This window comes from Bufo bufo, chromosome 2 (genome assembly GCF_905171765.1).
Source record: "Bufo bufo chromosome 2, aBufBuf1.1, whole genome shotgun sequence".
NCBI classification, from domain to species: domain Eukaryota; kingdom Metazoa; phylum Chordata; class Amphibia; order Anura; family Bufonidae; genus Bufo; species Bufo bufo.
The window spans coordinates 359,128,958-359,144,042 of NC_053390.1; the positions used below are offsets into that span (position 1 = coordinate 359,128,958).

The 15,085-nt window shown below is 43.3% G+C and overlaps 1 protein-coding gene across 2 annotated transcripts in view; it reads right to left on the minus strand.

The window, feature by feature from the left end:
* Positions 1 to 15,085, minus strand: part of SPATA6L (spermatogenesis associated 6 like) — a 37,205-nt gene that overhangs the window by 10,291 nt on the left and 11,829 nt on the right. The window contains exons 6-8 of one of the 2 annotated variants that reach the window (XM_040420326.1): positions 10,858 to 10,982; positions 1,555 to 1,632; positions 1,168 to 1,419 (exon numbers count right to left, since the gene is read on the minus strand). In XM_040420326.1, the coding sequence (XP_040276260.1) occupies positions 1,168 to 1,419; positions 1,555 to 1,632; positions 10,858 to 10,982 (455 nt within the window). Of the gene's footprint in view, positions 1 to 1,158; positions 1,420 to 1,554; positions 1,633 to 10,857; positions 10,983 to 15,085 lie in introns of both variants that reach the window. The other variant, XM_040420325.1, reaches the window with a different exon arrangement.

Here is a 15,085-nt window from a genome sequence, read left to right on the forward strand (position 1 = left end):
TAGGAATAAAGCGGACGCGCGGACGGGGATGACAATCTTATGTGCCTCCGCGTTTTTTAGCGGTCCCATTGACTTAAATGGGTCCGCGAACCATTTTCCGCGGAAATAATAGGACAGGTTATATTTTTTTGACGGACTGGAACCACGGATCATGGACGCGGATGGCAAACGGTGCACTATCCGCATTTTCAACAATCCATAGAAATTAATGGGTCCGCACCTGAAACGCTAAAATCGGCGGAACGGACGCGGAAGCAAACAACGGTTGTGTGCATGAGGCCTAATAGTAACACATAGTTACACAATTAAACCACCTCCTTGCAGCCTCTGCTCAATATGTAGCATTATGCAGAGGCATACATAATGCCAGTGCACCTGAATCAGCCGCACAGGGGCTCAAAGGAGAGCAGTGCCCCAAAATTTTTTTTTACATTATGTAACTTTATACATTGAGCAACTTGCTCCTCTGACTGGTTGAAATGCTCAAGAAGCAATCGGCAATTCCATCATTCTGAGTGAAGACAGAAGTGCTAAAGAGGACCAGGGAGTATGTGAAGGCATCTCAGGTGGGGTCTGAATATTTTTTTCTGTATATATGAAATATGGCAGAAATATTTGTGTGAAGCATCCTCCATTATCACACACACCATTATACTATACTATAATAATATATCCCACCTAGTGACCTGATAAAAATAAGGGCAATATTGTAAGTCACAAAACTGGCTTAGAAAAGTTCCAAATTTAGGCACAAGTCCTCTCTTGTGTGAAAATGTTGAACTTTTTGCCTTTTCATGCCACTCTTGAAAAGTGGGTGGGGAAGTGGGCATGGATATTTTCACTCCAGATTTTACATATAGACTTTTTTTAAAAGTTGCAAAACCACTCTAGTAGGGGATTGGTGTAAAAAAAAACTGAAGTAGCATTTCTATACAAAGTGTTACATTTAAAGATGCCCCAAATTTATCAAATGTGCCCCATTTGATGAATTTGCTGCAACTTTCCCCAATATAAACTTAAAGCAAAAAGTCCCTTCAGCAGGAAGTCAGAAGTGAACAAACATGGATTCGGCTACATTCTCTATGTTTGCACATAAAAATATTGATGTGGATGGACAGTCAGGTATGAATGACTTTCTGTAACCTGTTGAAGACATACATGTCTTACTATAAATGGAGGCCTTGACTCAGCATCAGACTTGAATTCATAATTGCCCAGGTGTAAATGAGCGAGACGCTTCTCATTGTCTTTGTTCAGTTCACACATTCGCCTTCGTGCATATGGTGATGGAGAGCGGGAATGCGACGATCTAGTAGGGCTGTTGTAAGCCTTCTCTGGACTGGAGTGACCTTTAGATGGACTCTTTGACCTTCTATTGGGAGAGCTCTGCAAAGATCTCCGGGATTGCGTCTTCATGGACTAGACAAAAATGAGTGCAAAATGATATGCACATGTATAGAATTGATTAGGTGGCAACAATAAAGGATTCAGTGGTGAAAACTAAATACTAAAATGCAACGACGCTCTAATCAATCTGCAGAATTTAAACCTTACATCACATCGTTTCCGGGAACCATTTGCTGTTTCTTTGATTGTCGTCGTAGTGGAAAACTCAATTTTCGGTGCAATTCCCTTAAAGAAAAAGAAATAGAATACATGGTTCAAAATAGGGCTTTTATATAGCACAATTTATGTGAACTTATACAACCAACGCAAATCAAATAATGAAGGGTGTGTACATGGTTGATAACACTAGATATGGCCATTATATGACTTTTTATCTGGCATTTTTCAGCAGTCTGCCCATCTGCAGGCTCCATCTCAAATTCTCAACTGTCCCTCAGTTAGTGGGTAAAGACTGTTATGATCTCTTCCAGTAGAATTCACGAAGAGACAGGAGGTTCTGATTTGGATCTGATCAACCTCAGATTAAAGTGGTCATCTGCCGTTGAGCCTAATTAGTAGAATGCGTGCACGCCGGAAGAACACACTGACACACACTGTTCAGTTGGAGCACTTCCAAAATTCTCTGCCTTTAATAGGGCGGGGTGATGCCTTATATAGGACACACAACATAGGTTTACATAGGCAATGTGCTATAGTACATTTGGCAGTTCATGATTGGCTGGTTCCATATAAGGTCATCTTCTCCCAGGGTCCTTATTTCGTGTGCACAGGGTGGGTCCCAGATGGAGGAGTCACCTTAGTTTCTGTAAGCTTCACTCGGGGGAGGAGAGGAAGAGCTCGCAACCATTTTTGAGTAAGGAATCTATAGGCAAGTGAAATAAGCATTTTATAATTCCCTCACTGTCCCTCACAGTCCTCCCTTAAAATGCCATTTTACTGTCCCTAGATGAATTGTCCTATCACATCTGTCCATATATATATGTGCCTAGGAACTCTTTCAGACGAGTGATGGCTTGTCCATCACCCCCCTTGTTACAGTCTTTGCCCATAGAAAAGTCAGATGTCCGTCCCTCATGGCTGAATGACTCGATAATTAACTGGAAGTGACTGTAAGGGAGTGTAGGGTTTTCCTGTTTGTGTCATCATATTGGAGCAAAGTGGGTCTGGTTACCTCAACAGTCTTCTCTATCATCTTCTGGATACAAGGCACGACACAACACTACCAATGCTAGGATAACCAGGATTATTAGAACCATAATCCCTATTTGGCAAAGGATCTTCTGCCACCCATTTATCCAACTAAAGTACTGGTCCCAGGGGTCAATAATCCCTGAGTTCTTTTTTTAGTTCTATTGACAAGTCCTCCAACTTTTTAATGGCTAGAGTGACCTTCCCATTTGGACCAGTATTGTCAGGAATATACGTGCAGCATACACCAGCATCAGGGAGCATCTTACAGACTCCACCTTTCTCTGCCAGAACCATGTCTAGAGCTAGTCTATTTTGAAATGTCATCTGTGAGGTGGCTTCCAATTGTTCTGCTAGGCCTTTCAGAGCATCCCTAGTGTAGTTCACGAACCTCTGTTGCCTTTGTTGCCTTTACCTGATCTCTGGCTTTGGTACCCCCTCGGAACTCCAATGGTGTGTGTGTGTATATATATATATATATGGATCAAAAACTCCCTCCTGGGGAAACTTCCCTTTTCCTTCAATTGTTTTCTGCCATAGGGGCCTTCTCTCCTAGGATGTGCAAGGGCATAATGGCTTTTGCCAGAGCACATTCACCAGTCCAGTTAACTTATAACCGGGTTCTGATTTTCATGTCCCCACAGATCCAATAGATGTCACCAAGGGATTGCACCTGATTCTGTGTCTCTTCTGCTGTCAGGTCACTATAGGTGGAACAGTACCCTATTGTGCAGTTTTTTAAGAACCTTTTTCCCTTTCCCATAGTTTGTGTAGCAGGTGTAATCACCGGGCTTCGGGGTTTTGGTAACTATGCGGTATATAGCCTTCCAATCCTCACAAGTAGAGTGATTGGTTGATGTGTTTGTGTAAAGACTGAGAAAGCAGCTTTCTATGTCCTTGGGAAGGTTCAGGGGTACGGTACCTAGGTGGGGACATGCTCCTCCACATACATAGCAGTTGAATTGGTTGTGTGAATTCGCACTGTATTTCATCCACTCCAACCACAGGTTGATATCTAAATACCCTGTTTCTGAGGCCATAATGTCCTCAAAGGTGGGATCTGCTATGGCTATCATATCTTTGAAAGTGGAGACATGAGGTTCTAGGGAATTAACAGGTGCACTTGTTGCCACGGGTTGCCAGTCTGAAGTTTTGTACATATCTTTTATCTGAAACTTCCCTTGCCTGCCTCTGGTTCCCCCTGCCATCCAAGCACCAAGAATATATGTACCTGCGTCCCCAGGACTGGGGTTTTCTATGTTTAGTGTAAGGTTCATGCTTGTCCCATTCCTTGGTTTGGCCGAATGTTTCTGTGGGGGCATCTCAGTGCGACCTGGATTGCGTTTTGCACATATGGCACATGACTTGCACTATCTGTCTGTCACTGAAGTTATCTCAGAGGCTACATAAAGTTTGTTAATCAAGTCATTCATCAATCCCTTAGATAGGTGTGTAGCCCCATGTGCCCATTGGAACACCGCCAGGTATAATATCTGTGGGAGGCAGAGTCTCTTCCCTATCCTCCAGATGCTGTCTTCCTGCGCATAGGGGAATAGGGGCCCATTGTGGAATTTGAATTCCTTCTTTCCAAGGCTAACTCCCCCTCTCGTGTAAGTGCAGGTTAAACATAGATATAAGATGAATAAGTATACAAAATAGACGCCTTATAATTTCCCTCACCAATCCCCCCTTTTGCGAATAATTTCAGTTTCAACACTCAAAACTTTCTTGAAATGCATGGACCCAAGCTGTTTACTTGTAGTGGCAGTTGTAAAGAAGACTTGGAAGGGTTCAATTGGGGGTCAAGGCTTTTCCTGACGTGTCTCCTCAGGACCACCCAGTATCCTGGTTCAAAAGAGTGGCTCCCTTCAGGACTATTTGGATCTTAGATATCTGTATGTGGTCCACCTGCAATCTCTGAAACAGGTAATCTGGTCTCGTGGTGCTCTTCCTGGGTACTCGGGTAGGCTTACCAGGGTTATGCCTTGCACATGTAAGGCATACCTGTACAACTTTTTCTCAGCCGCATTCTGAAACCCTGAGGCAAACTAGTTCTGTAACTGAAGGTATGAAGTTATGGACCACTGACTGGGACAAGGCGGCCATCATGAAAAACAAACAACAGGGCAGACAGACCTTAGTGCATATACGCCAGGACACCTCCCTCCATCCATCCATACTTATGAGGGGATGTCTGGTTCTGGAGGGTCCATAGCAGTTCTACTTCTACTGCAGGCATGGCCGATGGGGCAGCCACCATCAAGGGGAGTAATGCTGCCTTTCTGGCCTCCTGATCTGACAATGTATTCATCAGAGTTTCAGCGGGTCTGCTCTTTGGTGTATGCTGACACCTTCACCATGGCTGCCCTTTTATGTAATATAAGTCCAATAACTGCTCCCAAACCTAAAATCACCATATAGGACAGGGGGCGTCAACCTGCGGCACACGTGCCAGAAGTGGCACGCAGACCACTTTCTGCTGGCACACCAACTGTCACCAAATGACGGCAAGACATTTCAGTCTTGTAGCCATTTGTTGGATACTCCGCCGCCGCGATGTACCTCTGAACATAAAGATCTTTAGACGCATCATGAACGACACGTCTGCTAGGCCCGCCCCTCACACTTCCCGCCCCGGACTCCACAGAGGAGCGATAGCAGAGAGTGGCACTCTGCTATGCTACTGGCTGGCCTCTACTGTACCTGGTGTGTGTCTCCACCTCCTCAGGTCTGCCAGGAATGCTGTTAGAGGTATTTAAATGTACTGAGAGTTTGTGTGTGAACAGATTGGGGGTGGGGAGATGAGGGGAAGATGGGGAAACCAGCATGTGACCTGATTGGGACTGGGGGCAGGAAGGTGAGCTTGGGGAGATGAGCATGTCACCAGATTGGGGAAGGGGGGGAGATGAGCTTGGGAAATGGGGGAATGGGCATATGGCCAGATTTGCGGTGGGGGGAGGAAGGTGAGCTTGGGGAGATAGGGGAACAAGCATGTGAAGAGATTGGGATTGGGGGGCAGGATTGTGATATTAAGGAGACGGGGGAATGAGCACTGTGACCTGACTGAGGGAGGGGGAGATTAGTGAGCCTGAACAAGATTTATGGGGGGATAGGGCAGGCTGGTTATGAAAGGAAACCAGCTTTCTGACTACTTTGGAGGATTGGGGGAAGGAGTGATGAGCCTTAAAATGATTTCTGGGGGGGATGGGGAACAAGCTGACTACTTTGGGGTGTGCGGTGGGGATGGTCGGAATGTGATTAGTCTGTGGGGGGTGAAATTCTCTGGGGAATTAGGGGGCCAAGGTAGCACTTGGAAGTCTTGGTCATGATATTCCAATCAATATCGGACATTTCTAGCCGTGTGACAAGTCGCATTGTCTTGCTGGAAGATCCCATCTGCCCCAGGGAAGACAATCAGCATATATAGGTGTATGTGATCTGCAAGGATGGATCATTACCCAGATCAGCTGAGAGTGCCTTCCACATTGATTGGGAATGGGTCCAGAAAAGGCCACGAAAACATTCCTCAGACCATAACACTGCCACCACTGGCTTGTGTTCTTCCAACACTGGTTGTAGGTTGTTTGTTCTCTCATTTGTTTTTTAAGCAGAGAAAGTGATTCATCTGAGAAGGCAACCCTTTGCCAATCAGCGGAAGAACAATCTCAATACTGCCGTAAAAATTTAAACCTTTTCTGCTGATGCCACTTTGTTAGCAAATGTGCAGTGATCATCCATGAAGTGTTTTAGGCATACGTCTGGTAGCCCCCTGCTTCATTTTGGTGGTGGGCTGCTCTACTGTAGCGTGTCAGTCCGCCCTCATGGACCTTCGTAACCAACGTTCACCTCTCACATCAATGATGTGTGGTGCTCCGCAGTTCCCATGTCTCTTAGGCTACTTTCACATTAGCGTTTTTTTAAAGGATCTGTCATGGATCTGAAAAAAAAACACTTCCATTACAATAATACAACCGCATGCATCCGTCATGAACGGATCCAGTTGTATTACGTCTTGAACACCATTGAAAGTCAATGGGGGATGGATCCGTTTTCTATTGTGTCAGAGAAAACGGATCTGTCCCCATTGACTTACATTGTGTGTCAGGACGGATCCGTCTTGCTCCGCACCACATGGTGGACAGAAAAACGCTGCAGGCAGTGTTTTGGTGTCCGCCTTCAGAGCGGAATGGTGACTGAACGGAGGCAAACTGATGTATTCTGAGCGGATCCTTTTCTATTCAGAATGCATTAGGGCAAAACTGAACATTTAATGCACACGTCAAAGGTGGGAGAACATGTCAAACTCCATGAGGCTGTCAGACACACTGCAAGTAATAATACTCCAAATCATATTGTATTGTATCTTTAAAAACTAGATTTCTTAATAGGAAGGTAGCAGCTGACATTGCAGTTGGCAAGCAATGTAACTTGCTAATTATCAGAGAAACATCTTGATGTGATACTCAAGGACAGGGCACTACAATGCAATCATAAAACATGCACCATTCTAAGATATGAGGACCTTTACAACAGTGTTCTCCAACCAGTGCCTCTCTAGCTGTTGCAAAACCACAACTTTTATCATGCCCTGGCAGCCTGTTGCTCAAGTCATGATGGAAGTTGTACTTTTGCAACAGATGAAGAAGTCACATGTTAGAGATCGCTACTCTAGATCAGTGTTCCCCAACTCCAGTCCTCAGGACCCACCTACCGGTCATGATTTGAGAATATCCCACAGAATGAATACCTGTGGTAAGTCCTGATGCATTGAAACTAATGATATCCCCTACTCAATACTAAGGAAATCCTGAAAACCTGACCAGTAGTTGGGCCCTGAGGACTGGAGTTGAGGAACAATGCTCTAGATCAGGCATGCTCAACCTGCAGCCCTCCAGCTGTTGCAAAACTACAACTCCCAGCACGCCCGAACAGCCTACAGCTATCAGCCTACAGCAGGGTATTGTGGGATTTGTAGTTTTACAACAGCTGGAGGGCCGCAGGTTGAGCATGCCTGCTCTAGATGATGAAAACTTCAATCTAGTGTTTAAACTTAAGAAAACTTTTAAAACTGTATAAAATTATAAAATCTCACTTCAATAATTCATCCTCAGATTTAAAGGGGGAGGACTGACGATTGAGGGTAATTTTTAAAGTCAGTATTGAAAGAGTCTGCACAGCCATACAATGTTCGATAAATGTAATGTCTAACACTTGTCTTTGAGATGACATTCCTTTACTGAAATGAGATTGTGATTTTTGAGAATGTCACTAACCACACACTTTCTACCCATACATTACTGAGGTCAGTGATGTAAAAATACAAAATGACACAAAATATTTGTGTATATAAGCCCATAAAGTCACAAAGTGCTATTTTTTACTTTGTGAAGTCAGAATTCTGGAGTGCAGGGCTTGATAAATTCCCCTGGAATTTTGTTTTAAGCCAGCACCGCAAAAATGATGGCAATTGTGGTTAGGAATCAAGTCAGAAAAAGGCAAATAAAATGTGCTGCCCCTCATTAATTTGCAACTAATTTTATGTTTAGCGGTTTAGTTTTTTTTTGTCATTTTTCTATTCCATTGTCATGGACATTCTAAGAGAAGTGACAACAGGGCCCAAACCATATTGGTTCCATTTTTGAAGAACTCTTGGTATCGCATTTGGAGTATGCTAACAATATAAGCTTTCTATCTACGCTGCTTACGTTTTAGAAATTAAGGCACAAAAAAGGTTTAGACAGATAAATGTCAGACAGAGCACTATGCTTATCTCTTCAGTTCTCAGATGGAACGGTACAATGATTTAACATCTCATTAAATAAGCCACCAAACCATGATATCCAACTGTGGCATGACTGAGGTCAAGCAAGCTGGCAGTAAATTAAGCTGTAAGCACTGCTTGGAAGAGAAAAATTACAGCAGTAAATAATGTGACACTTCTGTCCAGTCAAGGACATACAATCTTCTGAATCTCTCAAAAGCCGACTTAAAAGGGTTGTGCCAACATTAAATGTTATTTTAAAAATAATTAAGCATGAAAAACGACTTACGGTACTTTTGCAATTTGCTTTCTACAAAAAAAAATTCAGATGCAAGATATTCCCTTTACTTTAAAATAGCACCTCTGGTGGCTTATCTGTATAGTAATGTGCATGTCCACCTACTGAGCTGGAGGAGCATGGTCGCACACGATCCAAGACAACACAGGACTGACTTAGAAAAACCTCTGTGAAGGTCCTTGAGTGGCCCAGCCATCCTTCAACTGCCATCAGCCATAACTACTGTTACAGGGAGAGAGCTGCAGCAGAAGGTGTACACACCTTAGAAAGAACATGCCACTGAGCTGCAATAGAAGAGACACACTCCCTGAGCTGCAACCCTTCTTTGCAGGATCTTAACGGGCTTCTGTCAGCAGATTTGTACATATAAAACTGGCTGACCTGTTACATGTGCGCTTGGCAGCTGAAGACACCTGGTTTGGTCCCATGTTGATATGTGCCCGCATTGCTGAGAAAAATAAAGTTTTAATATATGCAAATTAGCCTCTAGGAGCAACAGGGGCGTTGCCATTACACCTAGAGGCTCTGCTCTCTCTGCAACTGCCGCGCCCTCTGCACTTTGATTGACAGGGCCAGGTAGTTTGTAAACATGATGATGCCTGTCCCTGACTTCTCCTAAAGCTAATTAAAGTGCAGAGGACACAACAGTTGCAAAGATTGCTGAGCCTCTAGGCGTAAAGGCAACGTCCCCATTGCTCCCAGAGGCTCATTTGCATATATTAAAACTTCATTTTTCTCAGCAATGAGGACACATATGGACATGGGACCAACACAGATGCCTTCAGCTGCCAAGCACACACATGTAACAGGTCAGCCAGTTTCATAGGTACATATCTGCTGACAGATGCCTTTTAAACCAAATTATCCCTGGCCTTTAAAGAACAGATCAGTGATCTGACTAAAGTAACCACCAATTTGCTACCTATATCTGCCCCTAGGGGGAGCTCATTGCAAACGAATATATACAGCTCCCAATATTAACCATGTAAAAATCCATGGTCAGATAGGTTTTACCATTGGGGTTTTACTATTGTCAAGGACGTACCGAGACATACGGACGTTCACGCGACAGGTGGCAGGAGATCTGTGAGACTGGCAACACATGGTTTGATCTGACATATTTTCCTTTTTGGATCAAATGACCTCTGTGTTGTTTCTGGTGCCTGCCACACCTTCTTTCCCCAGGTGTGGCTATTGTGGTCATTTTACCTTCTCTATTTATTGTTGTTTCTCCCACTATGCCATGCAGTTTATAGCTTCTGTTGGACTTGTGGTTAGCTTGTGTTTGGTTCTCGGCTGAGTTCCTGGTGCTACCAAAGCTTCATTGAAGATAAGTGCTTCCTTTCTTTTTTGTATTTTGTTTATTTATATGTGTGTGTGTTGCCTTTCCCTGTTGTTTGTCATTAGGCCTGAGGGAGACTCCTGTTCGTCTTTCCCTTTGAAGGAACAGGTAGACTCAGTCCTAACACTAGTTCCAGGGTCCTATAGGGTGAGATAGGATTCTAGGTATCCGGTGTATGAACTTGCCTACCTTCGGGGCCTGTTCATACTGGTAGTCTGTCAGTTAGGGTTTTCTATAGATGGTGTCCATCTTCCTTCCCTAGTTTCCAGGCCTTATTCTGGTATCCCCTTTCCCTCCTATGCTCGGTGTGGTGTTTTCCTCCCACACAAGAGCGTGACAACTATAGACAGTCAGAAAACAGGGTTCCCCAAAACAGATATATCAAGCATGAAATGATGGACATCAGTTTTAATAAAGCCTAATTTATCAAACGTTTCCTACACAAAAACTGACCTTGTTGCCAATAACAGTAGTGTAAGTAATGAAAGCTGAGCTCTGATTGGTTTCTTTGAGCAAAAAGGTCAGATTTTATGTTAGACAGGATTTTTTAAATGAGGTCCAAAGTACATTTGGGGAGTTCTCAATGTAGACTGTCACCCATTGTGAATATTGCTTTGAGGCCCTGTACTTTTGGTACATATATGGGACCACCTGAGTCCTCAAGACTTAAAAAAATCGTTGTGAAGTTTGTCAGAAGATCAGTCCTGACTGATTTGTATACAGATCACTCTTCCTTTTACGCCACTCAAGGAGTTAGAAGGTATATTAATACATCTAAAGAAGCAATCGATGAGCACAGAAATCAAATTTATTTTACTGTGATAATTAGCAATACAATGGAATTAAAACAGAACCACTCACCGGGAAGCCAGGTACAGTTTTCATCAGCACCTCCCGGTCTACTCCTGGATACGGAGGAGTCAGCTTTGGTTCAGGGAATAAGAAGTCTCGATGGTTCTCTTTGTAGGTGGCTAGAACATCCTCACCTGTAGCACCAGAACAAGAGTCTATAAGCAGCTAGAAAGTGATCTGAGCTCAAAAATGAGGTTATTTCTTAACTATATTAAACAATAAAAATCCATTCATTTTTACCATTAAAGCAGAAACTTAAAGTAAATGTGTTCTTATAAAATGATCTATTGTATAAATCAAGTTTTTATTTTAAAGGGGTTCTCCGGTATTATTTCCATAGGCCTCCAGCAACCTGTCGTAGAATGTGAGCAGGACTGGTTGTCACCACTTGCAGAGCAGAGCTGAGTAGGAGGCCATGCCCCTCACTCCCTGAAGGCAACCAGTCCTGCTCAAATTCTAGGACAGGTTGATGGAGGCCATTTTGAATCATGCCACTATCTATATTTTAAAAAAGATCCTAAAATCCTGCAGTTTTCACAATGGCCACTAAGCCACCGAAATCATAGAAAAGTTCAGAGCAAATCTAGCCAGTGGATTCATCACAAATGCGCCACAGATCCGTGTGTAACATAAGGATATTTTACAGTATTTTTCGCCTCTCTACATTTCTGGAGCATGTGGATGAGATGATTTCTCATGTAATCCACTATACTTCACTGCAGATTTTGTCCGTCCTGTGTAATCAGTCCTGCCGCGGGGTGCCCATCACTTGGCCCAGGCAGACTTTTGTCCATTAGAAGTGAACAGTGAAGGTTCCTGCTGAATGACAGCGACCAGAGATATTGAAAACAGCCAGGCATTGATACAGAATATATACAAAAAAATTGCCTTACCTTTTTGTATACAATCACCTTTTAGAAAACCCCTTTAAACAGTCCCGTCACCTCTCCAGACAGGTCTGTTTTAGCAAATACTTGAATTCCAAAGAAACCAACAATCCTGGATTACCATTTCGTCATTGTGCTGTTCCTCTGTCATTCCTCCTATAAATTATTAAATTGACAAGTGGGTGTTACCCCTTGTCAAATGGGTGTGCCAGCAGTGCCATCACTAATGGGACAGTGTCAGTCTGTGTACAGACACACCTAGCTTTCAATGTAGTCATACATTTCTAGGAGGAATAACAAAGCAAAGATACAATGTACAATTATTCAGAATAGATATTTCATGTGAAATCAAGTATTTTACTACGGCAGGCATGCCAGCAATGGTGACAAATCTTTAGGTCAAAATGTATTTGCCATAACTGATGGCTGTAGGTGTTTGAATCAATGAGGAATGTGAATATTCAATGTCTGCAAGTGATTGCACCTCCAGAGAAGGTAGAAGCCTTGACTATTCATTCATTATTATTAGGCTGCTTAGAAATTAGCATGTGAGTTACAATGAGGCACCCGGCCTCCTCCGGGTTATCAGAATGTTACTGTCTCAGGGGTAATTGCAAGTATTACCTAATTCCTAGGAGAAAAGGCTTCTTAAAGGAAAGAAAAGACGAATGAAATGTACGTGAACACAACGAAGCCTTCTCATGAGAAATGAGCCATTTCCCATTTTATTTTTCTTGTACAACCTATTATGTTCCCTCTGAGAAAAGTGAGCTATTACTTAGATGACGGCGCTTTTAGCAGTAAAATGCTATACAATTCTGCTTTTGTATGTAGAGTTGATATCTGTAATGGGAAGCAAAAGGAAAAAAATTACAAACTAGCTTTGGAATATATTTGTACTGTTGAAAAGACGATTACTGGAAAATGCAGAACGGGTTGTTCAAGTGTTTAATAATGATGACCTATCCTTAGGCTGGGTTATCAGTATCTGATCGGTGAGGGTCCGACTTCCAGCAACCCTTCTGACCAGCTGTTTGAGAGACCATGGCGCTCCGTCACGCTCATTGGTCACATGGTCCTCAGACTCCACCGATCAGATACTAATGACCTACCCTGAGGATAGGTATTGTAAAAACCGTAGTACCCCTCCTCAGGTGTTAATAACTCATTTAATTGACCAAAGAATACAATGTTTCAACTATACAGGGAGTGCAGAATTATTAGGCAAGTTGTATTTTTGAGGATTAATTTTATTATTGAACAACAACCATGTTCTCAATGAACCCAAAAAACTCATTAATATCAAAGCTGAATATTTTTGGAAGTAGTTTTTAGTTTGTTTTTAGTTTTAGCTATTTTAGGGGGATATCTGTGTGTGCAGGTGACTATTACTGTGCATGATTATTAGGCAACTTAACAAAAAACAAATATATACCCATTTCAATTATTTATTTTTACCAGTGAAACCAATATAACATCTCAACATTCACAAATATACATTTCTGACATTCAAAAACAAAACAAAAACAAATCAGTGACCAATATAGCCACCTTTCTTTGCAAGGACACTCAAAAGCCTGCCATCCATAGATTCTGTCAGTGTTTTGATCTGTTCACCATCAACATTGCGTGCAGCAGCAACCACAGCCTCCCAGACACTGTTCAGAGAGGTGTACTGTTTTCCCTCCTTGTAAATCTCACATTTGATGATGGACCACAGGTTCTCAATGGGGTTCAGATCAGGTGAACAAGGAGGCCATGTCATTAGATTTTCTTCTTTTATACCCTTTCTTGCCAGCCACGCTGTGGAGTACTTGGACGCGTGTGATGGAGCATTGTCCTGCATGAAAATCATGTTTTTCTTGAAGGATGCAGACTTCTTCCTGTACCACTGCTTGAAGAAGGTGTCTTCCAGAAACTGGCAGTAGGACTGGGAGTTGAGCTTGACTCCATCCTCAACCCGAAAAGGCCCCACAAGCTCATCTTTGATGATACCAGCCCAAACCAGTACTCCACCTCCACCTTGCTGGCGTCTGAGTCGGACTGGAGCTCTCTGCCCTTTACCAATCCAGCCACGGGCCCATCCATCTGGCCCATCAAGACTCACTCTCATTTCATAAATCAGTCAGTCAGTCCATAAAACCTTAGAAAAATCAGTCTTGAGATATTTCTTGGCCCAGTCTTGACGTTTCAGCTTGTGTGTCTTGTTCAGTGGTGGTCGTCTTTCAGCCTTTCTTACCTTGGCCATGTCTCTGAGTATTGCACACCTTGTGCTTTTGTGTACTCCAGTGATGTTGCAGCTCTGAAATATGGCCAAACTGGTGGCAAGTGGCATCTTGGCAGCTGCACGCTTGACTTTTCTCAGTTCATGGGCAGTTATTTTGCGCCTTGGTTTTTCCACACGCTTCTTGCGACCCTGTTGACTATTTTGAATGAAACGCTTGATTGTTCGATGATCACGCTTCAGAAGCTTTGCAATTTTAAGAGTGCTGCATCCCTCTGCAAGATATCTCACTATTTTTGACTTTTCTGAGCCTGTCAAGTCCTTCTTTTGACCCATTTTGCCAAAGGAAAGGAAGTTGCCTAATAATTATGCACACCTAATATAGGGTGTTGATGTCATTAGACCACACCCCTTCTCATTACAGAGATGCACATCACCTAATATGCTTAATTGGTAGTAGGCTTTCGAGCCTATACAGCTTGGAGTAAGACAACATGCATAAAGAGGATGATGTGGTCAAAATACTCATTTGCCTAATAATTCTGCACGCAGTGTACAAAGTCTCTAGGTCATCAGAATTTAACACTCAGACAACCCCTTCAGGGGCCAACTGGTAACAGACCCTACAGGGAAACTTTCTGGAGGGCTTGAGCCCTCCTCACAGCCGCCATTCAGGTAAGGAATGACCTGACACTACCAGTGTTCTGAGCTTGGAGCATCAAGTACTTATATACCTGGCTGGTGGCTGTAGGTGCCTTCTTCATTCCTGAATTCAACTGTAGTGCCACCCTGAGGCAACCAGAGTAGGGGGACAGAACTAGGGCAGCTATCGACTATTTTGTAATCGAGTATTCTATCGATTAATCCAATGATTAATCGACTACTCTAATAAAAAACTAATTAAAAGTACTTTTTTCTTTATAAAAACTCACCAGCCCCCTGTGCCATCTGCTGCCCCCATAGTGCCATCACCTGCCCCTTTAGTGCCACGAGCTGCCCCCCAGTGCCACGAGCTGCCCCCTCAATGCCACCAGCTTCCCCCCCAGTGCCACCAGCTTCCCCCCAGTGCCATCAGCTTCCCCCCAGTGCCATCAGCTGTCCACAGTGCCGTCAGCTGTCCCCAGTA